General features: G+C 47.3%; 1 protein-coding gene and 1 long non-coding RNA gene across 2 annotated transcripts in view; both read right to left on the bottom strand.

Annotated features, from left to right (window-relative positions):
- Positions 1 to 496: 496 nt before the first annotated feature.
- On the bottom strand, positions 497 to 1,230 carry LOC120935950. Its single transcript, XR_005748567.1, has 2 exons — positions 1,035 to 1,230; positions 497 to 990 (listed from the first exon to the last, which is right to left on the bottom strand). It is a non-coding gene; the product is annotated as an uncharacterized LOC120935950 (long non-coding RNA).
- A 765-nt stretch (positions 1,231 to 1,995) lies between these two features.
- SNX17 (sorting nexin 17) overlaps positions 1,996 to 15,768 on the bottom strand; it is a 34,076-nt gene continuing 20,303 nt past the window's right edge. Inside the window, exons 8-15 of the mRNA XM_040347978.1 lie at positions 10,842 to 10,911; positions 9,178 to 9,270; positions 7,968 to 8,171; positions 6,686 to 6,802; positions 6,447 to 6,524; positions 6,129 to 6,203; positions 5,968 to 6,009; positions 1,996 to 3,147 (exon numbers count right to left, since the gene is read on the bottom strand). Coding sequence (XP_040203912.1) covers positions 3,028 to 3,147; positions 5,968 to 6,009; positions 6,129 to 6,203; positions 6,447 to 6,524; positions 6,686 to 6,802; positions 7,968 to 8,171; positions 9,178 to 9,270; positions 10,842 to 10,911 — 799 coding nt within the window. The 3' untranslated portion in view covers positions 1,996 to 3,027. The remainder of the gene's footprint in view (positions 3,148 to 5,967; positions 6,010 to 6,128; positions 6,204 to 6,446; positions 6,525 to 6,685; positions 6,803 to 7,967; positions 8,172 to 9,177; positions 9,271 to 10,841; positions 10,912 to 15,768) is intronic.

Below are 15,768 nucleotides of genomic sequence, written 5' to 3'. Positions count from 1 at the left end.
CTGTGTAATTCATATGTGTTCGGATTTAAAGGGATGAGGTGGCAACCCTACTTCCCGTCCAGGTGTCAGAACAGGAAATGAGGAAGATCCCAAAGCTTTCTGTCCAGGAGTCAAACAAGGTTATAAATAAGTAAAATTTCACTCCTTCCTGTCCAAGAGTCAGACAGAACCAGAAACTAGGAAAATCCCACGACTTCCTGTCCAGGTGTCAGGAGGACAGGAAATTAGGAACTTCCCACCTCTTCCTCTTCAGGTATCAGACAGAAGAGGAAATTACAAAAATCCCACTGCTTCCTGTCAAGAGGTAAAGCCCAGGAAATTCCAAAATCCTACCACTTCCTGTCCAGGAGAAAAACAAGATCGTAAAGTAAATTCCCACCCCTTCCTGTCCATGTATCGGACAAGGAAATGAGGAAGCTCCCACCTCTTCCTGTCCATGTATCAGACAGGAGAGGAAATGAGGAAGTTCCCACCTCTTCCTGTCCATGTATCAGACAGGACAGGAAATGAGGAAGTTCCCACCTCTTCCTGTCCATGTATAGGACAGGAAATGAGGAAGCTCCCACCTCTTCCTGTCCATGTATCAGACAGGACAGGAAATGAGGAAGCTCCCACCTCTTCCTGTCCATGTATCAGACAGGACAGGAAATGAGGAAGTTCCCACCTCTTCCTGTCCATGTATAGGACAGGAAATGAGGAAGCTCCCACCTCTTCCTGTCCATGTATCAGACAGGACAGGGAATGAGGAAGTTCCCACCTCTTCCTGTCCATGTATAGGACAGGAAATGAGGAAGTTCCCCCCCTCTTCCTGTCCATGTATAGGACAGGAAATGAGGAAGTCCCCCCCCCTCTTCCTGTCCATGTATCAGACAGGACAGGAAATGAGGAAGTTCCCACCTCTTCCTGTCCATGTATAGGACAGGAAATGCGGAAGCTCCCACCTCTTCCTGTCCATGTATCAGACAGGACAGGGAATGAGGAAGTTCCCACCTCTTCCTGTCCATGTATAGGACAGGAAATGAGGAAGCTCCCACCTCTTCCTGTCCATGTATCAGACAGGACAGGGAATGAGGAAGTTCCCACCTCTTCCTGTCCATGTATAGGACAGGAAATGAGGAAGTTCCCCCCCTCTTCCTGTCCATGTATAGGACAGGAAATTAGGAAGTTCCCCCCCTCTTCCTGTCCATGTATAGGACAGGAAATTAGGAAGTTCCCCCCCTCTTCCTGTCCATCTATCAGACAGCATGAGGAAGTTCCCACCTTTTCCTGTCCATGTATCGGACAGGACAGAAAATGAGGAAGTTCCCACCTCTTCCTGTCCATGTATCAGACAGCATGAGGAAGTTCCCACCTATTCCTGTCCATGTATCGGACAGGACATAAAATGAGGAAGTTCCCACCTCTTCCTGTCCATGTATAGGACAGGAAATGAGGAAGCTCCCACCTCTTCCTGTCCATGTATCAGACAGCATGAGGAAGTTCCCACCTCTTCCTGTCCATGTATCGGACAGGACATAAAATGAGGAAGTTCCAACCTCTTCCTGTCCATGTATAGGACAGGAAATGAGGAAGCTCCCACCTCTTCCTGTCCATGTATCAGACAGCATGAGGAAGTTCCCACCTCTTCCTGTCCATGAGGAAGTTCCCACCTCTTCCTGTCCATGTATCGGACAGGGCAGGAAATGAGGAAGTTCCAACCTCTTCCTGTCCATGTATAGGACAGGAAATGAGGAAGCTCCCACCTCTTCCTGTCCATGTATCAGACAGCATGAGGAAGTTCCCACCTCTTCCTGTCCATGAGGAAGTTCCCACCTCTTCCTGTCCATGTATCGGACAGGGCAGGAAATGAGGAAGTTCCCAACCTCTTCCTGTCCATGTATCAGACAGGACAGAATATGAGGAAGTTCCTATCCAGGTGTTAGAACAGGCAATTAGGAAAACCCCACTGCTTCCTGTCCAGGCATAACAGTAAATGAGTAAACTCCAACGCCTTCCTGTCCATGTACAATATAATAAAAGGAAACGGAGCACATTCCCACTGCTTCCTGTCCAGGTATCACAACAGAAATTGAAAGGAAATCCCCCAATGGAGCCACAAGAAGCCCTACAATTAACCTTCTAATGGAGGGAGGAAGAATCAGTTTTACTGTCAGGATGAAGAGAGATTCCCCCTCACTTCCTGTCCAGGTGAGGCGTGTCAGAATAATGGGAGGAGGTCACGAACATTTTTAACCCTCCTCCACTCCATACAAAATGAAAGTTTTGGCAAGAGTCATGCTCTAGGAGTGCAGTGGGGAAGTTTGTCTGAAACATCAAACTTAGTTCCAAGATGCATCTCTGATATACGATTGGACATGTAAAAGCAAATTTCACTTTAAGTACCTCCCCCTTGTGTATAATCATTGGAACCTGTTCTTTGGAAAGGGGCGTGGCAAGTCCAGCGGGAGCTCCATGCCACCCTACTTCACCCGGTACAAGTGGCCTCACACTGCTACACAGTCCAGATATCTGTCCTAAGACCAATCCTTTCCCACCAATCGTACGGGGTCTGTTGATGCCTTCGCTGTAGTCTGGAACCTTCTGGAACATCTCACACTCGATGGAGGAAACCAGCATCATCCTTTCCCAGGAGAGGGGCATAGAATGGGTTAATTTGGTCCTTGGGTGGCCCTGGAAAGTGCTGAGCGATTGAGGACAAGGGACACGAGAACCCCTTGGAGAGCCTTCAAAAACAGAACATTACAATCCACCAATCATTGATGAGCAGCAGATGCTCAGGGGAGGGATGGGGGGGGCAGGATGCCTAGCAGCCCCCCAATCTGTGCAAATCTTGGAATTATAAGTGCAAGCAGAGCGCTGTATGAATAATAGTGTTGGCGGCGGGAGCCAGGAATAGCCATCTTCCCTTCTGCTGGTGCTGAGCACAATGCCATCTACGTGGCTCCCGAGCAAGGCATTGGCTGGAGAGTGGGATGAAGATGACACAAATCCCAGGAGGGAAGACAGCAAGAGGCCCCCCTGGGCACCTCACAAGTCATCATCTCCGATGCCCTCGAAGGCGTAGTTCCCATGGAAGTCCTCTGCACTCATGTCGTTGGTAGAGGTGGAATTACTGATTCCTCGGAGGCTGACCGAGCTGAGCTTACTCTGCAGAGAGAAAACACACACATTACAAATCTGCAGGGGAGGGGCTAGGAGCGTGAACAGTCCCCTGTCATACATCTACTGACATAACTCAGCTTATTCTGGGTGAGAGAAGACAAACATAACAGACAGATCTGCAGGGGAGGTGCTAAGACTCAGTACTGACAAAACAGCTAATTCTGGGGAGGGAACGCAAACATAAAAAGACAGATCTGCAGGGGAGGGGCTAACAGAGTAAAGAGCCCCTATCATATCTCTACTGAAAAGACGGAGCTTATTCTGGGAAGGAAAAACAAACATAAAAGAGAGATCTGCAGGGGAGGGGCCAACAGAGTGAAGAGCCCCCGTCATACCTCTACTGAAAGAACGGACCTTATTTTGGGAAGGGTAGACAAACATAAGAGCAAGATCTGCAGGGGTGGGGCCCTTGAAGAGTAATGTGGCCATTTAAGGCATCATGGTCCTGTAATACCTCTACTGACACAGCAGAGGCAATTTTGAGGAAGGAAGGCCAACATTACAGCTTAGATGGACATTAAGACATATTTCCCATGGAAGCTAAAGCTCAGGGAGACCACGGACGGGTCACTGGTAAAACCTGGAGCACTGCAGAATTTGCAGTAGAAACCTGGAGTGCAGAGACACCATAGACTGATCCACCATAAAATTCTAAACCTCAGAAGGACCATAGATAGGTCCTTCATGAAGACCTGGAGTTCAGAGGGACCCTATATAGCAAAACCATAGACGGGTTCGCCATTGACAGCCAACGCTTGGTGGGGCCACAGGCAAGTCCGCCATGAAGATCTTGAGTTCAGAAGGACCTCATATGGGCCCTCTATACAGATCTGGATTCAGTAGGACAACAAAGGAATCTGCCCTGGAATCCTGGAGTTCAGGGAGAGGAATCTGCCGTGGAAACCTGGAGTTCAGGGAGACCACAGAGGAATCTGCCGTGGAAACCTGGAGTTCAGGGAGACCACAGAGGAATCTGCCGTGGAAACCTGGAGTTCAGGGAGACCACAGAGGAATCTGCCGTGGAAACCTGGAGTTCAGGGAGACCACAGAGGAATCTGCCGTAGAAACCTGGAGTTCAGGGAGACCACAGAGGAATCTGCCAGGGTAACCTGGAGTTCAGGGAGACCACAGAGGAATCTGCCGTGGAAACCTGGAGTTCAGGGAGACCACAGAGGAATCTGCCGTGGAAAGCTGGAGTTCAGGGAGACCACAGAGGAATCTGCCGTGGAAACCTGGAGTTCAGGGAGACCACAGAGGAATCTGCCGTGGAAAGCTGGAGTTCAGGGAGACCACAGAGGAATCTGCCGTGGAAACCTAGAGTTCAGGGAGACCACAGAGGAATCTGCCGTGGAAACCTGGAGTTCAGGGAGACCATAGACTGGGCCACCATGGAAACTTAAAGCTCAGAAGGACCACAGATAAGTCCTCCATGAAGACCTAGAGTTAAGAGGCACCCCAAACAGGTCCTCTATACAGATCTGGAATTCAGCAAGACTCCAGATGGGTCTGCTATAGAAACCTGAATCTCAAAGGGACTTCTGACAGAATTTCCATAGGGGTCCTTGAGTTCAGAGGGTCCATATATGGGTTCTCCATTTAAGACCTGGAGCGCAGAGGGAACCACAGAGTGGCCCACCAAAGAGATATGAAAGTCAGACAGACTAGGACCTGATTGGCTGGCTTACCAAACTGAGTACTGCCACACTGGAGTGTTGTTTTATGGGAAGAAGGGGAGCTGAGCAGAGAAATGGAGAATAGTGTTGGCAAAAGGGCCACCTATTGCTCTCTTTTATCAGAGTCTGAGGTGGAGGCTCAACTATATGTAACGATTAGGGTTGCATCGGTGCGATACTAAGCATTTGCACGAGTATCGGTACTCGTGTAAATGCTCCGATACCTTCGGGCTCGGTTCTTTCAGCAGTGCTCAGCCCTGCTGCAGAGGGAGCTGGCTGCATGTGTGAGTTGGGTGCCCGGCGGTGGAGGCCATTGCTCTCCGCGCATGTCCTTACCCAACTTCCTCCAGCCTACGTGCCCTGAGCCAGCACTATGGGCCAGATTCACAGAACAGATACGACGGCGTATCTCCTGATACACCGTCGTATCTCCTGTCGCATCTATGCGGCTGATTCATAGAATCAGTTCCGCATAGATAGCCCTAAGATCCGACAGGTGTAATTGACTTACACCGTCGGATCTTAGGATGCAATACCGCGGCCGCCGCTGGGGGGAGTTCGCGTCGTATTCCAGCATCGGGTATGCAAATGAGGATTTACGGCGATCCACAAAGGTTTTTCCCGTCGTTACGTCGGCGCAAGTCTTTTTTTTCCCGTCGCAAAGTTAGGTTTGCTATTAACATGGTGTAAAATTACTCCACCATGTTAAAGTATGGCCGTCGTTCCCGCGTCGCTTTTGATTTTTTTTTCCCCGGCGTAAGTACGTTACGCACGTCGCGATTCACAAACACGTCGGGCCGCCGTAAGTTCGCGCAAAGCACGTCAGGAAAATTGCGAACGGAGCATGCGCAGAACGTCCGGCGCGGGAGCGCGCCTAATTTAAATGGTGCCCGCCCCATTTGAATTGGGCGGGCTTGCGCCGGACGACTTTACGCTACACCGCCGCAAGCTTCCAGGTAAGTGCTTTGAGGATCAGGCACTTACACTGAAAACTTGCGGCGGTGTAACGTAAACGGGTTACGTTACAACGCCGCAATTATTCGTGAATCTGGCCCTATATTACCAGGGATTATGCCAGGACCGTTCACTCCTCTCTGCCCTGCATTCCTAGTAACAATGAACACAAACTCACCGATAACTTGGCAATGGGCTCCCGACTCGAATCCGGAGAGTCCTGGGGAAGAGGAGAGACGTTCAGGAGAGGGACGGAGGAGATGACAGAAGACAGATATAAAGATGTGATTATATAATATATATATATATATATATATATATATACACACACACACTTACCAGGAGAGGGGGAGACTTCACTGCCTGCTGACTGTCTACCCGCCGCACCAAACACGACTGCCTCTTCCGAGCCATCTACCAATGGTGAGAACAAAGTCCGATATAATACACAGTGCAGAGCACATCAACACCTATACACAGTAAAGTGTGTACACCCCCAGCCATCCTCCTATGTACACATATTAATACTCCACCCTGTATACACTGTACATTGGAGAACACTCCAATACCCCCACCCCCCCGTACATAGCCTTCCATCCAAGCAAAACACAGTACACCCCCCCCCCCCCTCCTCTTAATCTTGTTCCCTCACTTTACCTTCTTAATGGTGCCTCCAGATTTCTTTACCATCAGCTCATCCACCATTGACTGTAGGCAGATACTCATCATTATAGCCTAAGAAGGAAAGAAATGATCTCATTTACTGGACCCCTATACAATCACATACAGGGGATCCCCTATATAAGAGGGACACCACCATACCCTATGTTGGATAGGAACCATCACTGTCCCCATAGCACTCCTTCCCCTTACCCAGTTCAGGGTGGGGATCTCACCTGCGGACTGGAGATGGTGATCCACTGTAGCCGGTCTTTGCTCATCAAGTACTCGAAGGCCAGTTCCAGACGGGCCTCTGTCTTGTTGGGGCTTCCGGTGCCATTGCTGAAGGGGACCTGGATGCCGATGGAACATCATATTATTGGAAATTATCTCCTGCTATAGGCCGATAAGAGGTCACACACCCTGAGCTTTTTGTTATTTCCGTATTGTAAGGAAGTTCAGTTATGACCAGACATGCTCATCGTGGAATAGGAAATCTTGTTATTACCATATATGGTCATCTTAAAACATATGGTTGCCATAGAACAGGAAGTCCCGTTATTGCCCTACTTGGTCGTCGTGGAACATGAAGTCCCGTTATTACCCTACTTGGTTGTCGTAGAACAGGAAGTCCTGTTATTGCCCTACTTGGTCGTCGTACAACAGGAAGTCCCGCTATTACCCTACTTGGTCGTCGTAGAACAGGAAGTCCCGCTATTACCCTACTTGGTCGTCGTACAACAGGAAGTCCCGCTATTACCCTACTTGGTCATCGTAGAACAGGAAGTCCCGCTATTACCCTACTTGGTCATCGTAGAACAGGAAGTCCTGTTATTGCCCTACTTGGTCGTCGTGGAACATGAAGTCCAGTTATTACCCTACATGGCCGTTGTAAAAACAGAAAGTCCTGTTATTACCCTGCTTGATCATCATAGAACAGGAAGTCCCATTACCCTACATGGCTGTCGTAGAACAGGAAGACCCGCTATTACCCTATATGGCCATTGTAGAACAGGAAGTCCCGTTATTACCCTACTTGGTCGTCGTAGAACAGGAAATCCCGTTATTACCCTACTGGGTCATTGTAGAACAAGAAGTCACATTATTAACCTACATGGTTGTCGTAGAACAGGAAGTCCCGTTATTACCCTACTTGGTCGTCGTAGAACAGGAAATCCCGTTATTGCCCTACTTGGTCGTCGTAGAACAGAAGTCCCATTATTACCCTAGTTGGTCGTTGTAGAACAGGAAGTCCTTCTGTTATTACCCTACTTGGTCGTTGTAGAACAGGAAGCCCTGTTATTACCCTATATGGTCATTGTAGAACAAGAAGTCCCATTATTACCCTAAGCGTTTCTGTTTAATCTGTTGCGTTTAATAATTTCCTACATTATATGGAAGTATAAAAGAGTCATGCAACCCCTCTATGTGAGTGGAGGACCTTATCCTCTTCCATCACGGTTGTAGACACAAAATAGAAGCAGGTCAGTCGATTGGCACAGCAGGTCAGTGACGTACCGAGGAGGTGACACGCCAACAACGCATGCGGGTGACTTTGAAGCTGCCTTCCTTCATCTGCTCGTTGGGGAGTTTCACTTGAAAGTTGAGTTCATTGTTTCCGGCACTCACGATCACGTGGCAACCCTTTTCCGGGAAGTCGGTGATACAGGGCTCAAACTTCAGATACCCGTAGTACTTCAATGTCTGTGCCAACTGGATGAACTGTGCCAAGAAGGAGGGAGAGGGCAGCCTGGTCAGAAAATATTAAATGGCAAGATAACACACACACACACACACACAAATCACTGGGAAATCCCAGTGTGGTGAAAGGTTTGGACCATACTGCTGGGAGGCCTCCCACTGGCCAATCGCAGTATGTTGAATGGTTTGGACCATGCAACTGGAGGTCATGGCCAATCTCAAGATGATGAATGGTTTGGACCATAAAGCTGGAGGTCACATAATAATATACTATAACCCACTGGCCTATCTCAACATGATGAATGGTTTTGCCTAGGGTTGCTGGACAGTGTCAGTTTTTTTTATTTCAGTTATTTTTAAAATTTTACTGTAAATTGTTCCTTTTTTTGTTTTAAATCAACCCTGTTGGGGGGGGCTTACATGAGACATTAGGGGTCTAAACAGACCCCTGACATCTCCCCTTTGAGACAGGGAAAATGACCGAGGACACAGATTCCACAGTTGCTGTCTCTGCAGCCTCAGCTGCACTAAAGATGAATGGAGAGGAGATAGCGTCTCCTCTCCATTCATAAACTGAAGCATCGTAAACACAGTTTGATTACCGACTGTGCATTCAGAAAAGGAAGGAGCCAGTAAATGACAGATTTTCCGGCTCTTTGCTCCGCTCTCCATCCTGGGGCAGGGGGGACTGGAGGACCCAAGGGACGACCCCGATGGGGGACACCGGGGGACGGCCCCGATGGGGGACACGGAGGAGACATGGAGGGGGACCTTAGTAGCACAAAGGAGGAGGACACGGGGGACAGTCAGGGGTGATCGGTGTGGCGAGTTACAAGCACCGATCTCCCTGTATAGATTTCAAAAAGCAGCTGAAAGCCGCGGGAGGGAGAAGCAGATGGAAGCCACACGGTGACCCACTGGCCACTTTCAACAGTTCACCACCTCCCCTCATGGACATAAAAGCCCCATCACACAGTGGAAAAGTGTACACCCCCCTATAGGTGTAACATGACCCTCTGGAACATACCTCCTTCTTGGAGACTTTCTCCTGCAGAGATTTCAGCTGTCGATGTTGCTCTTTGTTCACCTGTATCCAGCCGCGCTCAATATCGCTGACCGTCTGATAAAATCAGAGAAATGCAACAATAATATAACTGGAACAAACAGAGAACCCCACACCTCAGAACCTGGCCCCAAGGCTAAGCAGTGCTGCCGGTCTACAGCCAATCTCTTCTCTGCCATGGTCATCTCGTTTCCCATACCGTGATTTGTAGGTGAAAATAAACCTGAGACACAACTGTGGCCAATCGGTCACCTGTTTATCTGTAACTGATCACTGCCACCTAACACTCTAGACAACATATACCCCAGTAATGACACCAATCCTAACTCAACAAATAGTGTGTACTGCTAGCATTCTTATTGCCCTTGACCAGGGGTTTCCAAACTTTCTAACAAAGGGTCAGTTTACTGTCCTTCAGACTTTAGAGAGGGCTGGACTAGGGCCTGTGGGAGTAGAAAATGTTCTAGCATCCAGTGAGAATAAAAAATGCCTTATCTTTGGTGTCAGTGGGAAACCAGTGCACCATCATTGAGGTCAGTGGCAGGAATAGTGCCCCAATGTCGGTGTCCGCGGGAGGAATTTTGCCCTTTTGTTGGAGTCAATGGAAGGAATTCTGCTTCAACGTTTGTGTCAGTGGGAGGAATAGTGCCCCACTGCCATTGTTGGTGTCAGTTGGAGAAATCATTGGCATCAATGGAAGGAATTGTGCCCCCTCTGGTGTCAGTGGGAGGAATAGTGGCCCATCGTTGGCATCAATGGAAGGAAACGTGCTCCAATGTTTGTGTCAGTGGGAGGATTTGTGTCCATTTGATGGTGTCAGTGGGAGGAATAGTGCCCAATTGCCAATGGTGTCAGTTGGAGAAATAGTGCCCCATTGTTGGTGTCAATGGAAGGAATTCTGCCACATTGTTAGTGTCAGTGGGAAGAATAGGGTCATTGGTATCAATAGAAGGAAATGTGCTCCGTCGTTTGTGTCAGTGGAAGGATTCGTGCCCCATTGCTGGCATCAGTGACAGGAATTATGCACTTTTGCTGGCATCGGTGGAGAGAATTGTGCCCCAAAGGCCAGATAAGGGCAAGCAAAGGGCTGCAGTTTGGAGACCGCTGCCCTAGACAATCTGTATTCAGAGCCATCTCCTAACTCCTTAGACAATGAGTACCCAGAACTGCCTCTAATCCCAACTCCCTAAACATGGGGTACCCAGTACTGCCACTTATCCTAACTCCCTAGTCAATGTTTACCCAGTACTGCTACAATTCTTAACTTCCTAGGCACGGTGTACCCCAGTGCTGCCACTAATCCAAATCCCCCAGACACGGTGTACCCCTAGCTGCCTCTAATCCTAACTCCGTAGACATGTGGACCCCAGTGCGGCCACTAATCTTAACTCCCTAGGCCATGGGTGCTCAACCTTTGGCCCTCCAGCTGTTGTGTAACTACAGGCCCCATGAGGCATTGCAAGGCTGACAGTTACAAACATGACTTCCAAAGGCAGAGGCATGATGGGACTTGTAGTTTCGCAACAGCTGGAGGGCCACAGGTTGAGCACCCATGCCCTAGGTAATGTGTGTCCTTCATATGCTGTAGGACTCAAGTTTTATTCCAGAAATCATCAGAGACGACATACCTGAGCGTACAAGAGATTCAGGCCCACTCTGCTTTCCATGACATCCTCATCATATGAGGAATCCCAGTAACTATGGGAGAAAAACTCAACATGAGAAATTACCAGTATATGACAGATCTATGGATCCAAACAGCTCAGACAATCATCATATGAGGGGGATTAGGGCTGTACAAACATTAAGTATTTACAGGAGGAAATGGTTTGGAGACCCATTCCCAACATCACCACCAGACATGAAAATCCAGAGACCTACATCACTATCAACTACAAGAAACCTGAGAGGAGAAGGTTCAGAGATCCATCCCTAACATCACCAAAGACCTACATTACTACCAACTACAAGAAAACTAAGAGCTGTATCATCTCAGGAGAAGGTTCAGAGATCCATCCCTAACATGACTACCAACTACAAGAAACCCGAGACTAAGCTGTATCATCTGAGGAGAAGGTTCGGAGATCTATCCCTAACATCACCACCAGACAGGAAGATCCAGAGACCTACATCACTATCAACTACAAAAAAACCTGAGAGCTGTATCATCTCAGGAGAAGGTTTAGAGATCCATCCCTAATATCACTATCAACTACAAGAAACCCGAGACTAAGCTGTATCATCTGAGGAGAAGGTTCGGAGATCCATCCCTAACATCACCACCAGACAGGAAGATCCAGAGACCTACATCACTATCAACTACAAAAAAACCTGAGAGCTGTATCATCCAGGAGAAGGTTTAGAGATCCATCCCTAACATCACTATCAACTACAAGAAACCCGAGACTAAGCTGTATCAGCTCAGGAGAAGGTTTAGAGATCCATCCCCAACATCACCAAAGCAGAAGAGCCAAAGACCTACATTACTACCAACTACAAAAAACCTAAGAGCTGTATCATCTCAGGAGAAGGTTCAGAGATCCATCCCTAACATCACCAAAGCAGAAGATCCAAAGACCTACATTACTACCAACTACAAAAAAACTAAGAGCTGTATCATCTCAGGAGAAGGTTCAGAGATCCATCCCTAACATCACTACCAACTACAAGAAACCCGAGACTAAGCTGTATCAACTGAGGAGAAGGTTCGGAGATCCATCCCTAACATCACCACCAGACAGGAAGATCCAGAGACCTACATCACTATCAACTACAAAAAAACCTGAGAGCTGTATCATCTCAGGAGAAGGTTTAGAGATTCATCCCTAATATCACTATCAACTACAAGAAACCCGAGACTAAGCTGTATCATCTGAGGAGAAGGTTCGGAGATCCATCCCTAACATCACCACCAGACAGGAAGATCCAGAGACCTACATCACTATCAACTACAAAAAAACCTGAGAGCTGTATCATCCAGGAGAAGGTTTAGAGATCCATCCCTAACATCACTATCAACTACAAGAAACCCGAGACTAAGCTGTATCAGCTCAGGAGAAGGTTTAGAGATCCATCCCCAACATCACCAAAGCAGAAGAGCCAAAGACCTACATTACTACCAACTACAAAAAACCTAAGAGCTGTATCATCTCAGGAGAAGGTCCAGAGATCCACCCCTAACATCACTACCAACTACAAGAAATTAGAGACTAAGCTGTATCATCTGAGGAGAAGGTTCGGAGATCCATCCCTAACATCACCACCAGACAGGAAGATCCAGAGACCTACATCACTATCAACTACAAGAAACCTGAGAGCTGTATCATCTCAGGAGAAGGTTTAGAGATCCATCCCTAACATCACCAAAGCAGAAGATCCAAAGACCTACATTACTACCAACTACAAAAAAACTAAGAGCTGTATCATCTCAGGAGAAGGTTCAGAGATCCATCCCCAACATCACTACCAACTACAAGAAACCCGAGACTAAGCTGTATCATCTGAGGAGAAGGTTCGGAGATCCATCCCTAACATCACCACCAGACAGGAAGATCCAGAGACCTACATCACTATCAACTACAAAAAAACCTGAGAGCTGTATCATCTCAGGAGAAGGTTTAGAGATCCATCCCTAACATCACTATCAACTACAAGAAACCCGAGACTAAGCTGTATCAGCTCAGGAGAAGGTTTAGAGATCCATCCCCAACATCACCAAAGCAGAAGAGCCAAAGACCTACATTACTACCAACTACAAAAAACCTAAGAGCTGTATCATCTCAGGAGAAGGTCCAGAGATCCACCCCTAACATCACTACCAACTACAAGAAATTAGAGACTAAGCTGTATCATCTGAGGAGAAGGTTCGGAGATCCATCCCTAACATCACCACCAGACAGGAAGATCCAGAGACCTACATCACTATCAACTACAAGAAACCTGAGAGCTGTATCATCTCAGGAGAAGGTTTAGAGATCCATCCCTAACATCACCATCAACTACAAGAAACCCGAGACTAAGCTGTATCAGCTCAGGAGAAGGTTTAGAGATCCATCCCTAACATCACCAAAGCAGAAGAGCCAAAGACCTACATTACTCCCAACTACAAAAAAACCTAAGAGCTGTATCATCTCAGGAGAAGGTCCAGAGATCCACCCCTAACATCACTACCAACTACAAGAAATTAGAGACTAAGCTGTATCATCTCAGGAGAAGGTTCGGAGATCCATCCCTAACATCACCACCAGACAGGAAGATCCAGAGACCTACATCACTATCAACTACAAGAAACCTGAGAGCTGTATCATCTCAGGAGAAGGTTCAGAGATCCATCCCTAACATCACTACCAACTACAAGAAACCCGAGACTAAGCTGTATCATCTGAGGAGAAGGTTCGGAGATCCATCCCTAACATCACCACCAGACAGGAAGATCCAGAGACCTACATCACTATCAACTACAAAAAAACCTGAGAGCTGTATCATCTGAGGAGAAGGTTCGGAGATCCATCCCTAACATCACCACCAGACAGGAAGATCCAGAGACCTACATCACTATCAACTACAAGAAACCTGAGAGCTGTATCATCTCAGGAGAAGGTTTAGAGATCCATCCCTAACATCACCAAAGCAGAAGAGCCAAAGACCTACATTACTACCAACTACAAAAAACCTAAGAGCTGTATCATCTCAGGAGAAGGTCCAGAGATCCACCCCTAACATCACTACCAACTACAAGAAATTAGAGACTAAGCTGTATCATCTGAGGAGAAGGTTCGGAGATCCATCCCTAACATCACCACCAGACAGGAAGATCCAGAGACCTACATCACTATCAACTACAAGAAACCTGAGAGCTGTATCATCTCAGGAGAAGGTTCAGAGATCCATCCCTAACATCACTACCAACTACAAGAAACCCGAGACTAAGCTGTATCATCTGAGGAGAAGGTTCGGAGATCCATCCCTAACATCACCACCAGACAGGAAGATCCAGAGACCTACATCACTATCAACTACAAAAAAACCTGAGAGCTGTATCATCTGAGGAGAAGGTTCGGAGATCCATCCCTAACATCACCACCAGACAGGAAGATCCAGAGACCTACATCACTATCAACTACAAGAAACCTGAGAGCTGTATCATCTCAGGAGAAGGTTTAGAGATCCATCCCTAACATCACCAAAGCAGAAGATCCAAAGACCTACATTACTACCAACTACAAAAAAAACTAAGAGCTGTATCATCTCAGGAGAAGGTTCAGAGATCCATCCCTAACATCACTACCAACTACAAGAAACCCGAGACTAAGCTGTATCATCTGAGGAGAAGGTTCGGAGATCCATCCCTAACATCACCACCAGACAGGAAGATCCAGAGACCTACATCACTATCAACTACAAAAAAACCTGAGAGCTGTATCATCTCAGGAGAAGGTTTAGAGATCCATCCCTAACATCACTATCAACTACAAGAAACCCGAGACTAAGCTGTATCAGCTCAGGAGAAGGTTTAGAGATCCATCCCCAACATCACCAAAGCAGAAGAGCCAAAGACCTACATTACTACCAACTACAAAAAACCTAAGAGCTGTATCATCTCAGGAGAAGGTCCAGAGATCCACCCCTAACATCACTACCAACTACAAGAAATTAGAGACTAAGCTGTATCATCTGAGGAGAAGGTTCGGAGATCCATCCCTAACATCACCACCAGACAGGAAGATCCAGAGACCTACATCACTATCAACTACAAGAAACCTGAGAGCTGTATTATCTCAGGAGAAGGCTTAGAGATCCATCCCTAACATCACTATCAACTACAAGAAACCCGAGACTAAGCTGTATCATCTGAGGAGAAGGTTCGGAGATCCATCCCTAACATCACCACCAGACAGGAAGATCCAGAGACCTACATCACTATCAACTACAAAAAAACCTGAGAGCTGTATCATCTCAGGAGAAGGTTTAGAGATCCATCCCTAACATCACTATCAACTACAAGAAACCCGAGACTAAGCTGTATCATCTGAGGAGAAGGTTTAGAGATCCATCCCCAACATCACCAAAGCAGAAGAGCCAAAGACCTACATTACTACCAACTACAAAAAACCTAAGAGCTGTATCATCTCAGGAGAAGGTCCAGAGATCCACCCCTAACATCACTACCAACTACAAGAAATTAGAGACTAAGCTGTATCATCTGAGGAGAAGGTTCGGAGATCCATCCCTAACATCACCACCAGACAGGAAGATCCAGAGACCTACATCACTATCAACTACAAGAAACCTGAGAGCTGTATCATCTCAGGAGAAGGTTTAGAGATCCATCCCTAACATCACCAAAGCAGAAGATCCAAAGACCTACATTACTACCAACTACAAAAAAAACTAAGAGCTGTATCATCTCAGGAGAAGGTTCAGAGATCCATCCCTAACATCACTACCAACTACAAGAAACCCGAGACTAAGCTGTATCATCTGAGGAGAAGGTTCGGAGATCCATCCCTAACATCACCACCAGACAGGAAGATCCAGAGACCTACATCACTATCA

Source organism: Rana temporaria, chromosome 4 (genome assembly GCF_905171775.1).
Source record: "Rana temporaria chromosome 4, aRanTem1.1, whole genome shotgun sequence".
Classification (NCBI taxonomy): domain Eukaryota; kingdom Metazoa; phylum Chordata; class Amphibia; order Anura; family Ranidae; genus Rana; species Rana temporaria.
Note: the sequence above shows the minus strand (reverse complement) of the source record. Positions and strands in the feature narration are given on the sequence as shown.